Source organism: Pipra filicauda, unplaced genomic scaffold (genome assembly GCF_003945595.2).
Source record: "Pipra filicauda isolate LSUMZ 115617 unplaced genomic scaffold, ASM394559v2 scaffold72_size3293161_pilon, whole genome shotgun sequence".
NCBI classification, from domain to species: Eukaryota; Metazoa; Chordata; class Aves; order Passeriformes; family Pipridae; genus Pipra; species Pipra filicauda.
The window spans coordinates 1,096,442-1,118,220 of record NW_024104898.1 but is presented as its reverse complement, the minus strand read 5'-3'; the positions used below and the strand labels follow the sequence as shown (position 1 = coordinate 1,118,220).

General features: G+C 37.5%; 1 protein-coding gene across 2 annotated transcripts in view; it reads right to left on the bottom strand.

Annotated features, from left to right (window-relative positions):
• LTBP1 (latent transforming growth factor beta binding protein 1) overlaps window positions 1-21,779 on the bottom strand; it is a 191,718-nt gene that overhangs the window by 46,689 nt on the left and 123,250 nt on the right. The window contains exons 12-21 of one of the 2 annotated variants that reach the window (XM_027735112.2): window positions 19,574-19,807; window positions 18,669-18,691; window positions 17,577-17,679; window positions 16,884-16,982; window positions 16,107-16,232; window positions 14,848-14,973; window positions 14,023-14,145; window positions 11,273-11,392; window positions 7,061-7,183; window positions 4,889-5,011 (exon numbers count right to left, since the gene is read on the bottom strand). In XM_027735112.2, coding sequence (XP_027590913.1) covers window positions 4,889-5,011; window positions 7,061-7,183; window positions 11,273-11,392; window positions 14,023-14,145; window positions 14,848-14,973; window positions 16,107-16,232; window positions 16,884-16,982; window positions 17,577-17,679; window positions 18,669-18,691; window positions 19,574-19,807 — 1,200 coding nt within the window. The remainder of the gene's footprint in view (window positions 1-4,888; window positions 5,012-7,060; window positions 7,184-11,272; window positions 11,393-14,022; window positions 14,146-14,847; window positions 14,974-16,106; window positions 16,233-16,883; window positions 16,983-17,576; window positions 17,680-18,668; window positions 18,692-19,573; window positions 19,808-21,779) is intronic. The other variant, XM_027735121.2, reaches the window with a different exon arrangement.

The following is a 21,779-nucleotide window of genomic DNA, read 5'->3' as shown; positions in this document are numbered from 1 at the left end:
CGTTTAAACCACTACACTGAGATCCCTGGGTTGGAAGTGACTTACTCAGACATCCCCCTGAGTATGGGCGAGCCCAAGCACAGCTGGTGTGTCACACCAGACAGGACATGCCTGCGAAGACTACTCACAAAACAGCCACGTGGGCAGGAGGCCTGCAGGACATGTGCATACTGCTGTGCTAATGGGTACTTCATGCAGTTCATGCGATGCAACACAGCCATTTCACAGGCTTAACAGCTTAGTCATGAAGCTGAATAGCTGCTTTTGCACAGTGCTGCACCCAAGTCATAAATCCAGCGGCAGAGTCTGGGCATGCAGGGTCTAGTTCCCAGCTGCCTATACACCACACTCCCAGCATCAAGCCTCAAGCCTGTAGACTCTGCCCTAGTATCTTGATATCCATGGGCTAAGTGTGCTGGTTGACACACAGCAGGGAACGTTTCAGGATACACACTAGACATAAGGTGATCAAATATTTCAAGAACAGGACACTGGTATTGTCTCCACCTAAAGTCTTTTCTTCCCGTTGTCTTTCAAAGGGCTTAAAGGCAGCCCAGTGGAGGAAACAGAGTATGGCTACTATGGGTATAGGATTAACTCAGCAAGTGCCTACATTCCAGTGATATTACACAGTTTTGGTTTCACTACAGCTAAAGATCACAAGATATTTGATGACTGTACCTCTAAGTTTTAAAAGCAAACAGAAAGTGAGAGGGTCAAACACAAAAAAGCGTCTTATAAGCAACTTCCCTCTGTCTCAACAGTCCCCTACCTAATAATTTACTGAGTCTATTGCTTTGATAATGTAGTGTTTCCTTTGAAAAACAGTAATCAAAGACTTTTCCCAGTGCCTTTGGTTATTCTGATTTCTTAAGCATGGATTTTAGCTGATTAGAATTGTAACTTTTTCCTGTGCTGCAGGAATGAATAACAATTGTAATTAAAAAGAGGACATGACCTCATTTCTACATTTATCTCTGGAAAGCCCACCCTATATACCTCTCCTTGGGATTTAATCTATTTGATAAAAATAAGAAATAGGGATAGCTTTCTTACATAAATGAATGTTATTGAAGATAAAATTGTACTTAATGTTGACAAAGTTGTGACCTTTAGATAACCACATGTTTTATAATGATTTTCAACAGAGAAATAAATTGTGGTTTATTTAAAAAGCAACTGATTTTGACTAGGATCATGAGAAAAAACTAATGACTCCCTTGTGCTAAGTTAATGCCAAGTCTCACAACAAGAAGGTGCCTTCTGCCAAATTCAGTCAAAATGCATTATTTTCCATATAGGATGCAAACCTCCCTTTCTCTGATGCAACTCTTCATAGATCTTATAGCTGCTGCAAGAGAATCTCCAGAAAAGTCAGAAAGTAACTCACGCTTGAGTGCTTTTCACCACCCTTTACACATGCGTCTGTGTTTTGGCCACAAGAATCTCTGAAAGCTCTTAGAAGAACAATGGAGCCTCTTATGCTTCAGACAGACTTTCTTGCAGTAATCCGAATTCTTTGAGATTTACAGTCTGTATTTACATCCCGCTGGTGCACATTCCTACTTCCTGTAAGTTGAAACAAGGACTCACAAGTGCACTCACACTTTGTGTTCCCTCTTATTCAGAGCAAGATTGAGCAGATAAGTCTCAATGTCACTTAATCTCAAGAACAAGATGCTGAATGAGAGACTAAGGCAGAAAGAAGATAAATGTGCATGTGGGTGTGTATCTTGCAGACCTCTGACTACTAGGAAGTAAGCTCTTTTTCTATCTTCAAGTGGAAGGTTTCCAAGCAGGTAATACCAAGTCTCTGGAGGTACTGCAGAAGGAAAAAGTTCCTCAGCCTTGGATAACAGGGTATACAGGCATTTACATTAGGAATGGACATATGGATTATTGCTCTCAAACAGAACTGAACTATTGAAGGCCTCAGTCCAGCTTTCTTATTTTCTGAAGAGTTCAGCACAAGGATGCACATAGAGCGCATATACTGCATGTATACTTGTATAAACCAATGTATATAAGTCATTTGCAAATAACCTCTATTCTTAAACATGAAAAATATTGCGCAAAGACTTCCAGACAAAAACTTGAGCCAGAGAGTTGCAAAAATCACAGCTGAAAATGAGCACAGCATAATTCTGCCAAATTCTGCAATACCGCTAGAAGTCTGCACAAGTTATAATGATCAAACCTGCAAACTCCTTCTTGAGCAGCTACATCTTTAAGAAAACTTCTGAACTAGAAGAAATCCTAATTAAACAAACACATTTCTTGCAAGTGTTTTGCTAATCACTTTGGCTTTGCAGCATCATACATTTTTGGGTATCCTCTGATGTGACAAATGCCCATACCTGACACTTTGAGAAACTGGACAGACTTTGAACCATTTCGTTCTTTCCAGACAACTGTGCTGGGCTATACTCACAGTTTTTGTCATCTCTTTCTCACTTTCTCTGTGAAGTGTTAGAAAACATTCAGGTAAATAGGCTAGTACAAAGATCAGAGGCCATTATGCAGAGAAACACCGGATGTCTTGTCAAGGTGATTTTGTCTTCATGGAAACTCCGCCCTGTAGTTCACACACACATCTGGCTGAAGTAACAGTCACAAGAAAAATCATTTTCATGAAGATGGGAACATGGTTTTGAAGCTGAGGACCTTCACTGATACGAAAATAATACAAGATTTAAAACTGTAGCCAACTCAGTTCCCCAAATGTGCACTGAATACTTCGAGGAGCCTTCAAAAATAATTCCAGTACAAGGTGAGGAAAACCAAGAGAGTTGAATGTATAGCAGCTAGAACAGTAGCACCAACCATTCCTACTGACATAAGAACAAGCACAGTCTGTTTAAACTTAGTTTCCAAGGTGCAAAAAGCAGTCTGCAATATCCTATACTTCAGAAAATTTTGAAGGGATATAATAAAAGCACAGAATTCCTTCCACTTCAAGAGATTAATAGATTTTGTGGGGGAGTTGTAATATTTACGAAAAGTTTCAGTGAACAAACTGTCTCTACAGAAATTAATCCCTCTGTCACTGGGTAGAGAAGCTCTAGATTTGGTTGCAGACTTGCAAATGAGGCAAAGATTCTGGGGTGAGGGAGCAGTTTTAACGTTTTTCCTTGTTTGATCTAATCCCTCTTCTTTTGCTTTGAAAGAGTCCGAAATTATTTTGTCTTGAAAACTGCCTTTGAACAAGATCAAGAAAAAGTTGAAAATAAAGCATGGACCATGGTCCTGACAGGCCAGGTGATGGAGAGCTGCAACAGTTACCATGACTTCTTGGGATGTATGAAATGCACCAAAGCAGTCTGAAGAGAAGTTTGGAATCTCATCTGCTGAAGAGCAGGCTAGATGACCAGTTGTCAGGAATGATTCCTATTGTCTGTTTTGCCTTTGGGAGGCAGGAAGAGCCATGATCCCTTTCACCACATTTTTCTTCAATTCTTGACACAGTATCTCTGCATCTGCTGCAATTCATGAAGATCTTGAAGCCAGATGAGAGCAAAATTCTTTGACACAAGTTTCACAAGCCCTGCATCATCAGCCCACATTTTTTGAAGCTGATGCAAGTGATGCTGGTACTCGCCAGGAATTCTGAAAAGCTTGTGTTAAATTCTTCCACGAATGTATTCTTCAAATAGGTCAGTACCAAAGAGTAGCAGTGTGCTATGGAGATTTTATGAGATTATCCTCATTCCTTGTTGGTGAGAACTTCAAGAGGTGCTGTCACTCATTTTCACAATCCAGTATAATCACTGACGATAAAGTCCTTTATAGGTTTGTCATGAGAAAACAGCATTTAGCTGGCTCAGAGGGAACTGCTCTTTTGCCTGGATCACTTGAAGAGGAGGATTCATGACTTTCTGCTGTGAGGGAGAAGGTGAGCCTTCCAAGTGCTGTATGCAGGATAACCCAGTAGCAGAACACTATTTGGTAGAAGAGCAGTAAGAAGCTGTGTCTTCCGTGGTATCAGCAGTTACAGAAAGCACACTAGAGGCCGAAAAGATTTTATGTGCTAATACCACATGTACAGTGAGATCTTAACTGAGGTTAAGTTTTCTGCTGCTAGCGTGAGATAAGAAAGCAACTGAGGTACAATCTTTTCTGCAGATCACCAGTAAGTAATTTTACATGCTCAAGGTGACCATGAGTAGTACAGCAGATGTACCATATCAGGTGTTATAGCCAATGACAGAGAAGAGGGAGTTGCTTTGAAACGATGCACTAGAAAAAGTCAGTTTGCCAATTTCTGGACAAATAAATTGTTCTACTTGAGACACAATAGAAAGTTTTTGTTTGCTATAACACAACATTTCTCCCTACATTTACTGTACATCTTTTACCTCTTATTTTTGTTTTTATGTGCTCAGTCATGGTGAAAGCTGTGACCTCCAGCAGATCCACTGGAGCTCGTCTTACACTATATACTTTCTCCTGCCAGTGCACATGTGATTGTTGAGCTGGCTTCAGGTTCCCAAAACCAGCTAGAGAAGAAGTTTTAACTTAGCAGGCCCCCATGAGAATAGCATCTGCTGGCAGAAATTTTTATAATATGGAACCTCTGTGTCAGAATATAAACAAGAAGGTTTGGAAAGGCTTAATTGTTTTCAGTAATAATGTCAACTGCTCTTCCAATCTTACTGTTGGAAACACATGTACTGATTTCTTGTATATGGAAAGATGACAGGGACTATTTCTAAGAATCCATTAATTATGTGGCTGTGTAGGTGGGGATTACTGAAGGTTGACATTATAGAGAAAGAAAGAGAAGCAACACATATTTCTGTTCTGTTCTCAAAAGAGTTCATGCCTATAGGTGAAATACTCAAGACCTTACTGAAAAAAAAGAATCGGTAGCTTAAGTCCCTAAGCTTACCCTCACACTGATCTCCAGCAGATGATAATGAGTAGCCTTGGCTACAAATGCATCTGAAAGATCCTTCTGTGTTCCTGCAGTGTCCATTTGTACAGAGCGATCGGTGCTGGCATTCATTAATATCTGCAGCAGAAGAGACAGTGAAAATGTAACACACATGAAAATACCCATTACTAATCGAATGGTGCAAAGATCAATTCTGAACAAAACAGCAAAGCAGAGTGTCAATACCCAGTACTGCTTTTCTTGTTATTATTTATTAACAAATACAGACAGTCAATATGATGCATAAAATTATATGAAATTGCAGACTGCATGTTTTCCTTGAGATGACTGTGTTCAGCATTCTCTCCTGTAGTGTCGACTTATCCCTCTGCACAAATGGGTACACACAGACTCACAAATACACACACAGGCCGCCTGAGAGCTGTTTTTGTTTCTATTGTATCCGGCAAAGGTAACAAGTCAGTCACTTCAGTGAGTCAGCAAAACCCACAAAATACTTTCCAGCAGGATCATCACCTTTTAACAGGGTGTGGTTTTCAGATGCATACTGACAGGCTGTTCCCCTGTTAAGTTGTACATTAAGGCTCCTTAAAATACTTGCCTTGTAACAGTATTAGTCATCTAAGTGGAGGGAAATGTCTCTTTGCTTCCACAACACTGCTAATCCCTCTGTGCTTCAGTTCTCATAAACTGGGGTCAGCCTGAGTTAACAGATGGAATTGAATACCAAAGTTAAATTTTCCTATGGAAAACTCAAAGTATTGGCAGGGAGTGGCACTTTGAATTCAGAACACAGCACATGTCTTGTTTGAGCTAGGAAGCTTGTTTTCCCTCCGTTATTTATAAAATCTTCATTAAGAACCCATAATTAAATTGATATGGTATGTTCTTAGTCACTTCTAGCATTTAGGCATGGCTGAGTGTCTTTCTGAAAATCACTCAATGAGGTTTTTCAGGTCTCTGTTATGGCTATGTAGTCTGACCTCTTAAGTAATGGTCCTTTACAACCACAGAAGTTTAGAATTTAAGGATCATTGAAAGCTGTGGGGCTGCATGAAGCATCTGGGCATGTGTACGGGTCCTTACTTCGGAAGGGTGCACTTTAAGAGAACAGTCTGCACATGCCAGCTCAGTTTGGCAAGGGCTCTTTTCCATGAAAGGTTCAGAGGAAGCAGTCAAATTTTGTCTACATATTTTCCCCAAGACCAGTCTGCTGTGCGTCCAGAACAGCACATTTAACTCACTCAAGACACATAACTTACACTGATGTTTTGTTTCAAACTTCCCGACAAATTTACATGAATGATCATTTAGTTTTATTGTAATATTTTTAGCGCTCAGAAGTCTGCAAGTGTTGGTGCTGTACAGAGACAGGGTGACGGAAAGGGAAAAGAAGAAAACCCAGCATCTGACAAGAAACATAGAGGTTTCTGTGTGCTTCCACAGCCTGGAGACACTGTCCCAGATCTTCACCATTAGGGAGAAGTTTCAAGTCCCCTCTCCTTAAGGAGAGGAATATTCATACCTCCTGTACACACACTAGGCTCTCCCTCAGACTACTTCACTCCAACATCAGACCTAATTTTGTTCCACTGGGGCAGTCCCAATGGGAATTTTAGACATGGAAGAAATGTGGAAACTGACACTTTGGAGGTACAGGTACTGTTCTTAGAAATATGACACCAAATTCTCTCTCTCACAATGTACCACCGGAACTGTAGTGACACCAATGCAAGCAGCAGCTCAGTGTTAACTAACACTGCTGAGTTTCAAAAGGAAGCACCCTAGGTTTTTTGATTCCACTCACCCTCATTGAAGAAAAAAAGATAAACAGAAAGAAAAGCAATTAAGGCAGCAAAAGCCACTGTCCCCAAAACCTCCAAAATGCCAGATATGCCAAGGATTTTGCAGAAATTTCAATTTAGCAACATAAGTATTACTACATGTTCTTGATAGGCTTTATAACACGTCAAAATCTACAATGTGATCATGGAAGCCATAAAATAGAAATACATATTCTTATATTTTGGAGTTTTTAACATTTGGTGTTTCTCCATTAAAAGGAAGATGCAAAAAAAAAAAAAAAAAAAAAAAAAAAAAAAAGATGAAAAACATTATCTAAAAGGTAAGCGCAATCTTATGAATTTTGATCATATTATTTCCTACCTTCACACTGATCCTTTGATGCAGAGAGTTTGAAACCCTGACCACAAATACATCTGAAAGATCCCTCGAGATTTTCACAATGTCCATTTGTACAGAGATTGCCGTACTGACATTCATTTATATCTGTGAAAAGAAAGAAAGCACAACTATAAAATTAACTTGGGTACAATTGCCTTTCAGTTGAGCTTGGGAATTTATTCAAATTCTGCCATAAGCACGGCCATAATTCCTGAGGAATTTCAATGGGATTTCTGCACTTTATTCAGGTCCCTTTGTAAGGCTAATCTACATATGCAACAAAACCCCACAGGATTATAAAAAAATATTCCCAGTCACAAGCCATCCTTTATTTAGAAGGACTTGAAAGAAACTTTTTTTCTATAAGCTATCCCATAGACACCTACTTTCATAATTCTCTGAAAGAAGGGTATTAACTAGATGGGCCACTTTCCTTAGCCAACATGAAAATTGCTATGTTACTACTTAAGAATAATTTTCAAGAATTCCTTCTGAATGCAATTTGTATAAATCAACAGAATAGAAATCAGGTATAGAAATAAATGAAATTTTTTGTTATAAATGCAGCTAGAATTAATTCTGTATTCTAAAATAACAATTACTGTCTTTTTCTAGCAGTGGTTTTCACTTAAAAAAATAAAAGTTTAATTTTCAAATTTCATTTATTTATTTTGGGGATGTAGTCAACAGAAAGCATGTGTCCCTGTTTGTATGGAAAAAGCTGTATTTTTTTAGCTTCACTGATGCAGAAAAAGAACTACATTTTGTGTGCTTTTATGTGCCAGAAATCATATTACTCCCAATTATCCTGTCTTTTACCACCAGAAAGCACACAAACCTCATCAACATAAAAGCCAGCAGATTGTTTGAGGCACTTGAGATATTTAGGCAGCTGTATCACAGGGAAAGCTGGAAAAAGATTAGACATCTTTAAATCATCATCATAGCTCTTATTAGCTATTGTGAATATGTGCAGTAACTATTTTCTTCATATGTATTTATCACTCAAGGCTCGTTACAAGCTCCTGTACCATCTGACTTTGACAAAGCCCATCTTTCCCCAGACACAAACAAAATCACCATTATCATCCATATTTCAAATGACCTACAGTTCTTGTTTCCTCACTTAAGTCTCTAACTCTGTAAATAAGATGTCCTGTTGCCAAGAAGATGAAGTGGCATCCTCCCAGAAAGGACAGCACAGATTCACAGGTGCTCTGCTGTGGCAGTTCAGTAGGTGTTACCTTTCTTCAAGGCTAATTTCTCAGATCCCTACTGTTGCAAAATGTGCCTGCTCTACAAAACACAACCTTTGCTCTTAACATATATGATCAATGCTCTAATTGAAGAATCTGTTAAAAGGCACAGAGCCTAATTCAGCAGTCAAGCACACAAACTTCCAGCTGAACAACAAACCTGCTTCTTACACATTCATTTTCATCTATTTATCTCCAATCTGCTTGAAAAAGAAACCTGTAATGCTATCTCTGATTTTTGGATGGGACTCGAAGATCAAGAGGCTTCCCCATAATGCCAGCAGAAAAACAGGAACAGAATCTAAATCTTCTGAGATGAAATCCAGACCTGTAACTGATTCTATTGAAGTTCCTTACAGTATGGTTAAAGGTACATGGATTAGCCCCACTGACCTGTGTGTTACTGTTGATATTTTCTAATGGAGTCCTTAAAGCTGTACAAGCTGAATATTGATAGTTAACCATAGAGCTCTAAAATCCACCACAATGACAAACATAAGGTGATCTAGAGAGCTTTGTCAATCTATTTTTTTAATTTGTTCATCATCACACAGAAGTGTGCTCTAGATACATTATGATACATGAATTTATTTGAATGTGCAAATGTAGAGAGAGAAAAATAAATCAGTGATTGAAAGTAAGCTTAAAAAACAATTATTTCAAATAGTCCCATGTACAACACAAATGCATTGTAAGATCTGGGACAGTGGCAATTTCAAGACAATGAGGAAGCAAGGTCTGCAGGTGTCACTTTTTTAATTCCAATATGCATTGGGTATTCCCATCTAAACTCCAACTGAATGTATTCTACCCAAGTTTGAAGTAAACTGATTGGTTTGCCTTAATGAAGTAAAAGTGGCTATGTTCCTGGCTTTAAACCCTGGAAAATTACAATGTAAATGGCATCAAAGAACTGTAGAATTGTTACAGTAGATTTTCTATGGTATAAAGTGCAAGCAGAGGAATGAAGTGAGGTAAAAAAAATACAGCATTGGGGAAAACCAGCAGAGTTGAGACTGACCTAAATTAACAAGAGAAACAAATGAATTTATGGAAAAATGGACTTACATATCCTTCACAGATAATGGGAAATATTTTCCTTTCTAGTGTATTTAAGCTGTACAATATTGCAGAGCTACAGACTTAAGACAAACTGTCTGCATTACATTTTCTGAAATGTGTATGGCTCATTTCCAATATGATGTAAGTCTAGGATAAACAAAAAATCAACTAATCACATCATTAATGAAGTGAGTGAGAATGTCTAGGCTTAGAACATTTCATAAAACAAATGAAAAAAGGGAAACTACATGCAGTAATACAAGTAAAAAAGTTTCAGTAACTTGGAACCAAGACATGACTTAGTTCTGTTTGTAAATCTGAGCAAAGCAATGACTTCTCTCATTTTGCTCCTACTAACCTGGTTAGCAAGAATGAAGCAAGTGAAAGTTAGGCCATGGCATTTTCAACCAGGCTATTTTTATAAATAGGTACAGAAATCAAGTTTGATATTGAGAAAGAATGCAGAATTAAGCAAACATTTTTGCAAAAAAGGAGTTAATTAAGAGGGAACTGTTCTAACAGAGTACATGTGCCACACTCTTCGCAAGGGCAGCAGGGATCCAGGCAGGTGGGAAGGAACAAAACAAAGATGAGTGTGGAGTAATCTGTGCTAAGTGAAGCCCATTAATTTGTTGTAAACATTTCATATCTTGCTACAACTCCATTGAAATTGATGCAATTACCTGAGAAATACATTCCTCCACATCAAATCACATTACAAGACCAAATATGTGGCTATGACATGGCAGATCTGTTCAGACAGTATGCCTTCTTTAGAAAACACAGTGGTTGAAAAAGATGTATTCTGTACAGCAAAAACTAGTGGTGAGGATCTGACAGCCACACCATGCATTTTTCAGATGCTTCACTGCAACCTGACTCTAGCACATATGCAGGTGAAACACAGCAGGTGCCCATCCTCCAGAGCTCTTTCAACCAATGCTCTTAGACTGCTTTGTGAACTGAACCAAATCACAGCAACTGGGAGCCATTAGGAAATAAGCTATGGAATTACACTGACAAGCTGACGTACAACAATAATGCAAACACTCCCTATATGTATGATATTGTACACCTGTTTAGGTACCATGCTTATTCCAACTATCACAAATTATAGTGCATGTACTACACGAAGTGGTCAGGAGTACTCACAACAGACAGCAGATCCTTCACAACTGATGTTAAATTTAAGTTTCTGGTAGTACCCCAAAAAGTGGCATTCAAAATCCAAAAGATTATTTCTTTTTGTCCAATGGATTAATTTCCTCTTTCTTACCTTTATCTCAAATAGCCAAAATTGATTTGAAAAAAATTAAAAATCTAACATTTAAAAACAAATCTACAAAAGTAAAATGTGAGAAATCTGTCCTAAAATCCTAACCTGAAGTGAGACAAGGTGCTTTAAGATATGCTAATATTTTGCTGGACATACAGATAACTAAGAAGTTTCATTAATATGCTTGGTGAGCAAAGTCCCATATCCTGTTGAAAAATCTGCTAGTCACACTGATGTGTTAGCATTTGCATGCTTTTCCGTTTGCTAATACCAAACAACAGCCTACTAGTATTTCACTGATAGTAATCCCCTTTTGGTTCCATATTTGCTATTTCAAGAATTTTGTTTTGTAGTTACCATTATATTGTTTGTATTCTAGATTCAGTGTTCATTTATCTACAGTAAAACACAATTTCCTCATACATACTGTGTCTGAGAAGATAAAGTAATTTCAAAAATCTCCTATTTTCAATTATTATTGAATGAAATGGGGACCCAGGGCACAATGCTGTCATCAGGTTGTAGCACTGACAGAATATGAAATACAGCACCTCAGAACAGATGACAGATGACTGGAGAGACAAAGAGTACTAAACATACCATGGCACTGTCCATTCCAGCCCCTGAATCCCACTCTGCAAGGAATGCACTGGTAAGAGCCAGGAGCGTTAAGGCACTGTGTATCTGGACAAGTAGTTGGAGTCAGGCATTCATCAATGTCTTCAAAAGAGAAGATAAAAGGAAATACTGGTCAAAGCTGTAACAGAACGCTGAACTACTGTTATTCTGTTATTGGTTATTCTGACTCTGCTCCTGTTATATCAATGCATTGTAAAGAGTTGCTTACTTCATCTATTAGAGACACAGGAAAGTACAAGTTCACACAGATTTGTACCAGTGAAGGGGCGTCTCTGAGAAATATATTAGGTCATAGTACACGCAACTGAAACTGAATTTTCTCTTATACTACAAATCTTTGGTAGGCCTTCCAGAACATACAGCACATCAGATTTCTGGCTTAGGTAAGAATAACTTTACTTATGTCACTCCTTTATTAAAGTGCCCTGAGGTTCTTCCTATAGTCAGACTTCGAAAGTTCATTGCAACAACAATAAAAATTGTAACTTTGGCTTCTAAAAGCCAAGTGGAATTTTGTATTCTCCATTGCTCCATAGTTATGCAGCATGTAAGTATTATGTGGACTAAGAATTTAACTGTGTGAATGATAATTAAACATGTTTACAGGGAGGAAGAAGTTAATTGTGTCTGACAGAAGGCACAAGCCACACCACTGCAGCTGGTTGTGTTTAGGGTAACAGACTTGTATCAGGCAAGGTCCTAGTTTACCCACAACAAGAGACAGGTCCTGAAAAAAGTCATGGAACTCATTATCTAGGCTCTGAGCAAGAATTTCTTATCCTGCACCAAAGAAACCCATAATACATACAATAATACATACGCAATCTAAAGGAGACTGCATACAAAAAATGACATTTGAAAACAACTTGCTGTCAAGTGACCAACAATCAGAAGATGGTGGAATTAACACTGTGTGGGCAGTCTCATTGCAGTCTGCTCCCATGCATGAGTATCATTTTATAATATGATCTTTAATTACACAATAATTACAACCTTTCCCACCAAACACTTGCTTCATGCAGTGCACAGAACTAATTAAATTGTTAAAGTCACCTCTAAACCCAGCTTCCTAAGGTCCCATTTCTTTCCTTCTCCAGGCCTAACAGGTTTGTCTTCTGCAATTAAGGACTGCTACTCCAGCACGTACCATAGAGGGTAATTCACTCCTAGTTTTGAGAACTAGCTCACAGAAGTCAAGTAGCCTCCAATACTTGTAATTTAACTAGACAAGGCTATAGACCCCAGAGAATTTAACAACCCAGCTCTGAACAACTCATTGGATGTGCGCAAATCACAATTTTTCATAGAATCATGATTGTCCAGGTGAGAACACTTTCTCATAAAAACAGCAACAGGCCTCTTCAGCCACTACACTGCAGACCTGCAAAAGTTTCTCAGTGAAAGTGCTGTGAGATTTTTTTTTTAATTAATTAACAAAAACATCCACTTCTGCTGTAACCTGTTCTCAGAACTGTCTGGACTGTGTGAGTACAACTTGAGGGCAGAATGAAGATGGGGTAAGGAAGTGTAAGTGAACTGTGTGTGTTGTCTGCAGTTTGGAGGATTCTTGCCTTTGTTTTTGAAGTGTGGAGAAGGTGGAAAGGAGTTATTTGTGGAATCTGAAGTCTGTCAGTAGAGTACTATACTGTGAAGGTGTAATGATATGGTGTAACGGTTCCCCAAATGTGTCATTTCCTTGGTTTGATGGATCTAGTGTAGGAGGGTTTTTCCCTTAAGGAACCTTAAACAACTTTCAACAGAGAATTTGGTTTCAGAAATTACATATTGTTAAGTTAAATTATAGAGGACTACCACCACACTACTTAAAATACAAGCTAATAACGAATTTGATGTACTGTAATATTCTGATTTCTAGCCTATTTTAATCACAGATTCCCTACTCACAGAGAAGACTTGCAAAGACTAGTTGTAAGAGTGGAGCATGAGAAATATTTAAATAAAAAATAGAAAGAGGAATCTTTCAGCAATGCTCAGAGCAGCAAATATATTCATGGTAGCTCTAAGTTGCTTATTTGCTAGGCAACCTGACACGTTAGCAATTTTATTCTGTCCTATGTAACTGAGACTAAAGCATGAACAAAACTATGTTTAAAATGAAATGACCGGTTGTGGCATTAAGTTCACAATTCAAGTTGAAAATGAAAAAAAACCAGGAAAAAAGGCAAAAATATCACACTAAAAAATAATGTGAAGCTTTAAGTCAGATGTTCTAGGATCTCTTGCAACATGAAATAGATACTAGATACCGATATTAAAAATTCAACTTATCATTCGTTACCTGTTATAATATAGGAAAAGTTGTAACTTTTTTTTTAACAGAAACTTGGTAAAGTATGCAGGGAAGGACTAACAATAAAGTTAAGTAATTCTATGGTGAGAGCCATTAACATAGCTGCCCCAAGATGGTTCTGTCTATAGGGAGGGAACTCCTTTGTATCATCTTAAATCTAAATAACAGGAACTGAATTGCAGTTCCAGACATCAAATAACAACAAAGATTGAAGAGTACCCACAAAGGTTTCTTGTTTAAGATTGTACCCCCTGAGAATTGTCCCTCTGTGTTAAGCCTCCATTGAACAGCAGGGAATGTTAATCATTCCAAACAGTAGTAGCATTTGGCATTGTTTTTGTGCTCTCAATAAATGGTAATTTTACTTCAACATCACTCCTGGTGAAGAGTTCAAACCTACCTTCACATTCCCCTCTCCTGTTCATTTGGTATCCACTATCACAATATTCACATCTATATGAGCCAAGAGTGTTTATACAAAAGCCTTCTCCACAAGTATGAGGTCTTGAACATTCATCAAAATCTGCAGATGACAGAGAGAACAGAAACTGCTTCACCAGGAAATTACTGAATGCTTGTGTCTCTTCTAAACTCTGCTTTAATTAAACATTTAAGTAAGTTTGGCTTTTTGAAGCTCTTTGCAAGCCACAACCCCACAGTTGTTCTTACAGAGCAGTTTAGTCTGTACCTCACAGCTTGGAAACGCAAAGAGAATGAGTTCTAGAAACAACCAGGCTATAGGAATGAGGACTACGAGCAGCCCTGTGGTTGCAAACACAATGTGTGTTGCTGTGTGTATATTGTGCCCAAGACAGCGCTAACCTGAGGATGACCACAGCCAATTCAGGCTGTTTGTGTTGCTTTGTGAAGTCCATGGATGTTTGCAGCTATATTTAAAAATATGGTTTGTTGCAGCTGCTAGTTATTGAAGGAGATTTTCCACAACAGAAAATATTTTACTAAATGGTAATTTTCCTAAATCAGGATGATACTAAATAAATTCTTGTTTTTCAACAACTAAACATTTTGAAAAGTAATGGGAGCTACTTAAGTGATTGGAGCTACCTCTCTTGGTGACAGACAGTTAAAAACACTCGCAGGCATCAGTCCAGTACCAGTGGCACTGAGGTAAAAAAAAACTGAAAAGGGGACTTTAGTGGGGTTTAAATAAGCTTCTTGATTAATTTTTGTATTTTTATTTTCTATAAAGAAGACCAGTAATTACCAACACAGTCGGTTCCATCTTCACTGGCCATAAATCCAGCTTGGCAAATACATAGGAAACTTCCTTCTGTATTTTCACAGCGTCCAAGGGAACAGAGATGGGGTGCCTGATTGCACTCATTAATATCTACAAAAGAAATGAAAACATAAGACTGTAGAATAACATACTTAGTTGTGATTCTTTTTCTGCATTCTATGCCATGCATTTGAAAAGACCGACCTTGTAATTATCTTAACTACTTGAAAAAGTCTATGCTTTCCCTCAGAGATGCAAAAAAGATGCATTAAATAGTTTCGGTTGGAGAAGAATGCTCTTATTGGCTTGACTATAAGAATATTGCATTGGCCTGAAGAACGTGACATGATTACTGTTCAAATCACTACACTGTGTGCAACACAGTTCCAGTTTAATGTTCCAAGCCACAAGCATGGAACATTAAAACAATTTGGATGAAATAAAGGGATTGTAAGTTGTTATTTGGCTGTGTTGTGTAAATTACCTTTTAATACTGTATTTGCACCTGATGGCATGTGTTACAGCATGAAATTACTGAGCTTTGGTGGCATGAAAAGTTGATAGTATATCATCTGGCAACATGATATAATATACTTTTTCTGATCCAAGTTACAGAGGAACCAGTATACTCTGAATAAAGAAAAGATACCGATACAGCTGCTTCCAAATCTGAAATGGTTCATGTAGAGCCTCTGTTCCAGAATTTACTAGCTTAGAAGGGGATGAAGACTCCACTCTGCAGATCTCCTATTGTGCTTCTTCAATGTTTATGATACACTTTCTCTTTTCAGCAACAAGCTGAAAGGAATGACCTAACAAAATGCCTGGATTTAATCCAGCTGCAGAGCAGAGCTGATAGCTGGGTAGATCATTCTGAGAAATAGGCACCAATTAATTTTTTCTCCAAAGAGAAGTGTATTTCTTCCTAGCAGTCTGACATTTCAGATACCTGATAAAAAGCTGAGAGGAGATGGTTTGCCTAATCAGTTTTTCTCTCATGTCACAATGGGAAAGGCTTTCATTCAATTTAATTAAATTCATGTTCATTTCTGAGCAGCTGGAAGGCTATATTAGAGAGTACCTGGCAAATTTTATTTGACATAAAAAACTAGTTCGAACTTTGGAAGCATTCAGCAGAGGAAGGAACTCCTGACTGCTCTGTACATATTTGCCCTGACCAGATTCTACATCTCAAGCATTTCACAGCATGGTTATTTCAGATTTTTGAAAGCATCATTTCATACCAGAGCACTTTGTCTGCTGATCATTAAGTTTGTACCCCTCGTAGCAGATGCAAGTGTATCCCACAGGCAAATTAACACAGTGTCCTGCTCCACAGATATCAGGATTAACTGTACATTCGTTGATTTCTAAGCAAACAAAAAGAAGTCTCACGTTAAACTCTCCACATAGTTCAGTAAGTGCACAATATTCATGTCTTTTGGACATAGCCATCATTTAGACAAATTTCAGCTATGACTTGCATTTCTGTTATTTTCACTTCTTGACATATAGATGCACACAAGGCAACTAACACATCAGAAAAAGGAGAAGCACAAACATTAAAAGAACATTTAAAAATACATCTTACAGTAACCCCTCATCTGCTGTCTCTAGAACATGCTGATCTACATCCCATGAGGTCTACATCCTTTAATGAACATGATCATGTATACTTCATGAACATATGTGCAGAATATCTAATGACCTGACTTGTATCCAAGAAGTATGTATTTACTTCTGGACTTCCCTTGCAGATCATGTAATCTGAGGTGGAATTATTAATTTTACCTTCTGTGTGGGCACAAAAATGGCAGGTACATCCTGGGAGGGCCCAGTCCTGGCTCTATTGACAGTACCCTCATCGCTGTGCTGTTCTGTACTTTCTCTCAAGAGTATTCCCTTTGTGTTCTACAGTCACATTCTCTTCACTACAGTAATTCAGCAATACCACAGAACAGAAGTGTCAGGAGCTCATTCATTTCTTAATTTATTTTAGTTCTAAAAAGGAAGTACAATACCTGTAACTTGAGTAGGTGCGATAACTTGACTTGCACTCGAAGTAGAGACTTCCGGAGCAACTTCAACGGGCAAAGGAGGGGATGTTTTCTCAATCACTACTGTGTGACATGGAATGGAAATCAATCACATCCAAGAAAACCACCTTAAAGCATTTGAAAACCCCCACCCCTTAAAGAATTCACACATGATACTGAATGAGCCAGACATTAGGGAGATTTTAATTTGTTTATTCTGCTTTGATCTGGAGTAGAAAAAAAACGGTATAATTTGGTTTCTCATCATTCTACTGCTTGTGAAAAAAAACCCTGAGGTGCTAAAGAAAGCAGACATAGTCATAAAACTTTTGCAGCAAAAGTTAAGCATAAATCTATGAGGAGGCACCTAACTACAGCTTCCCCTTGAAAGGGGTATAAGGTTTCACCTCTGCTGACACTAAAATTCTCATGTACATAATCCAAGATATCACTTTTGCTTAAAATATGTCTTTGCCACCTAACAAGTCACCTAGCCAATGCCAACCTCTATTCCATTCCTCCCACTTCTTCTTCCATGATTTATTTTTTTTATAATGGAGAAATTGCTTCTGAAGCTTCAATCAATTTTTCATTAACCTCTATACAATTGCTACTTCACCATTCTTTGAAGAACTGTAAGCACTCTCTCATACTGAAAGAAAAGTCAAAATAAGTTACCTGGAAACTGTGGATGCAGGTTAATTGTTGAAATTCCAGGAGAAAGCTGAGGTTGCCCAGGCTCTAGATAAGGCTGCTTTTCTTGATCAAGGGAAGCTAATTCCTGGAAGAAAGATTAAAAAAATAACATTCTGAAAACATTCCCTTAATTCATCTATCATAACAATCCACAAACTCCTGGCTTGAGAAACTGCTAACATTCTCATGAGTGGCTTTTGATAGCAGATCATTAATCACCACCAATTTAAACCTGAAAGAACTTCGAATACTCTGTTTATACAATAGCATACAATTTAACACTGATTTTATTTGAAGCAGCCATTTCATGGAGTTTCTTTGGTTTTGTCCCTCCATAATTCGCCCATTCTCTGGTCTTTATTCACTTAGAGTAGCATTTAATTGCAGTTCAGCACCACAGAAAAGTATACAATCACATCTAAGTCTCTGACCACTGTGAAAGGTTCTCTCTTATCTGTTGCACCAATCACTTTATTTTCATAGAAATGTTAGATGCCTGTAAATCTTTAGGAAAATAAATGAAGTACAGCCGCAGTTATTCACAACAAATCCCATTATCTTCAGCATAGAGAACCTGAAACCTCCAGAATGGAGGACTCAACACATATACACTCGCTCTTCTCCACTGAATACACAGGAACCCTAAAAAAACCAGCTTAGGCACTAATACAAGTCTCATAAGCAGTTCTCACAAACGCTTCTCAAAGCTTCATACTATTTCTCTCTGAATAATTTTCTCTAATTGTTAGTATCTGTGTCTTTTCTTCATATTGTCTGCATTTTTCATTATCCTCTTTAAAATGTAGTCTCCAGAATGGGACAGAACAATATATACTAGACCCTCCACCAAATGCCTTTAAGATAGGTTAAAGTAATCTCTTTCCTGTACCTCACTACCTGCCTGTTGCTGTATATAATAATAACATGAGCTCTTTTTGCCTCAGGGTTTGCACAGTAAGTCCACAGTGAGTTGTTTGTTCATCACAAATCCTAAATCCTTTCAGAGTTATCCGTATCATATCTGGTACACATGGTCTGCATTTTAATTCCTAGATAAATCACATCATGTTTTACCTGATCAGGAGCTGCAGTTGCCACTAAAACCAGAAAGAAAAAGGAAAATTAATCAGTTTTCACAAAAACATTTACTTATGTATTTTATCACATTTGAAGGTGGTTGTTGCCATCGCAAAAAAATTTCAGGCTCTAACTTCATTCCAACACAGTGCAAACTTGAAGTAATGTTCCTGAAGCAAGTGTACAAATTAACCTGAACCAGAATAAGATTCTACACACTGTCCAATACTTATTTATTCAGTATTCAGCTGCCTTGTAGGTTTCTCAATTGTTTACCTGTTTCCTTAGAAAACAATCTGACAAACTCACAGGTTATTAACTCACTGATTCAACTTTTTCAATTCCTTCAAAGGAATATCAACATCTGGAAATATTTTCAAGGTAAATTAATATAATAATGAGATATAATTTATCATTAACAAATTTGCAAGAATTTATTGTAAAAAAAAAAATCAAGTTTTAAATTTTGCCTTTTCTTTAAGCAAGCAAGAATGGTTTGGATTTTTTTTCCTTCACTAAAGTGACTTTTTTTTTCTGGGAAGGAGCAGTAGGAATTTCATATAAGTTCTTATTTTCCCTTGCAATTTGCCTTTTTAATTTATCAATATATAATTTTATTTATAAATATTTTTTAAAAGTCTTACAACATATATGTACTGTTTCTTATCATAGAAATTAATGAGATTAAAGCAGTCTCTCTCTTCATGGTGTTCTCAGCATCTTGTAGGACCTAAAATTTCAGAAGTAAATCATGTAATGCAATACACTCCACGACATGGAACGCTCTGCTGTGGGAAGTGATGCCTCTCTGTCCTGCACTGTATGCAGCTACTACTCAAAGAAACATACCATTGAAGACACATGCACAGAAACATAGAAAGACTAAATTTTCCCACTCTCACCTTCTTGCACAGCCATCTCAGTCTCACTTTTCTGTGAGAAGGTCAGTGCCTCCACTGGCTCTTCCTTTGCTGGGAGAGGTGGAGGAGAAGTACCTTTAGCAACAGGTTGAGTAATCGGGGTCTTGCCAATGACAGGTGGCTGTACTCTAACTGCTGGGTGATGATATAGCTTGTTTCTGTGAGGGCCAGAAACCGTATAACCCATTCCACCAGGGCAGATTTCCTTAAAAGCAGCTAGATTTGGGATGGGAAAATATTCCTTTTAGGAGTCTAAAAGTGCAATATGTTGACATAGTGGAAAATATAATGACTACCACTAATAAATTTCAACTCATATTGTATATACATTTTTACAAAAAACTACTTATAGACAAGCTATGCATTGCATGCTAATATGACCGAGCATTCTCCCAAAAGAATGTTCTTGTTGTTTTTTCTGGGAGGTTTCCACTCCAGTTTACCATCTTTCTTCAGTTATGCTTAATCTATCATTATATCATATTTTTTTGGTATTAATCCCCTTCAAACAATATATTCTTTCTGAGTATTAATTTAAATATGCAAATTGTCATTATCATCTTTATTGCATAAGGAATGAAGATCATTATTGCTATCATTCTGTTTTTTGCAGAAACCAAAGGAAAAAAGCTCATCACCCTTGTACTAGAGGAGCAGAAGACTATCAACCAGTAAAAACATTGATTCACAGGATCCCATCTGACTACATGAGAGGTCTCATACCAGCCCTGATCCAAATTCCACTGAATTGAAAAAGGCTGGATAAAAACAAGTTGGTGATCACAAAAAAGCCAAATCACCGGTGAAAGAGAAGGGAAATAATCTCATTTATGAAGCTGCTACAGAGAAAAGTAATGAAAGTCAGGCAGCAGCATCTGCTCTGATCTCTGCAGCTGCTCTACATAAATATCAGGGTTTGCAATCCTACTGGAAGATCAAAATGAAAAAGAAATACAGGTCAGTCTTCCTCCCCACCAAAGAAAATAACTTTGCTCCTCTCAAGGACAGGGAGATCTTAAGGAGTCTTGAGAGGGCAGTGCTTCATTGTCCTTATTACTCTAGGTTAAGCCACATTTTATGGGATGAAATACTGAACATTTAGTCTTCCATGTGCCCAATGTGATTTCTTACAGCTTCGTAAGAGATGTGTGGAGTGGGGCATTGCTAAGTTCACAAATTCTGCTTTGAACATATCAGGATTTTAAAATGAATTAGCATTTAAAATAAAACCACAAAGTACTACCTATAGGTACTCCACAGATGAATTCATTAAATTATACATGAAATTGCAGTATGCAGTAATTGTATAATGGGTTCTCATAGTGTCTTAGTAATAGAAAACATGAAGGTTCAACGAACTGATTAAATTCAGTGGATCCAGAATGATGAAATACTTTTTGTTGGGATATGCTAATATCAAAACCTTCCACAAAAATGCCCAAATGAGGGTGGGAATTCTGGTCAAAAGAGGAAGACAGAGGAAATTTGATGTCTGTCCCTTCAGATGCATACCCAGGTTTTAGGTGAACTTGCCTCAGGTCATATTCTTTCAAATGCAAAATAGAAAAGTGAACCTTATTCTACCACAGCTCTGACAAGCGCTCTCTAAACCTGGCCATACACATCTGGTCTCAGTGTTTGTTTCTTTAGAAGATGATTTACTCTATACGAATATTTTAGAAGCTATCAGGGAGTGAGATCATGACTTTTAAATTAACATGGGATGCTGCAGTAAATACATTACCCCATTCTGGAGTATCCCACTTTCACACATTTTTCATAGAAAACTCTGAAACATTATGAATTTAACCTGTTACAGAAAGGAACATGTTTTTAAATCATGAAAGTAATCATTAAATGGGAAAAGCTCATCAGAATTTTCTACTCACAGATTTTTTTCTCCGAAGTCTTTTCATTAAGGAAAAAAAAAAATCACTGACATAACCAATTCCATATGATATTCAATCTATTTCTTGTGACTAGAGAGCAGTCAACAAAAGGATATATTCTCTGCTCCATAACATACATAATTGGGCAGGAAGCCTCATGCAATATTGTCATATATGTAAAGCACCTGCATTTAAATTGTGAGTCATCTCATGAGAATATATTTTTTTCTCCATTAAAATCCATAGAAATATTATTTATCCGTAAGTGACTGGAGTTTTAAAATCCTGCTCAGTGATCT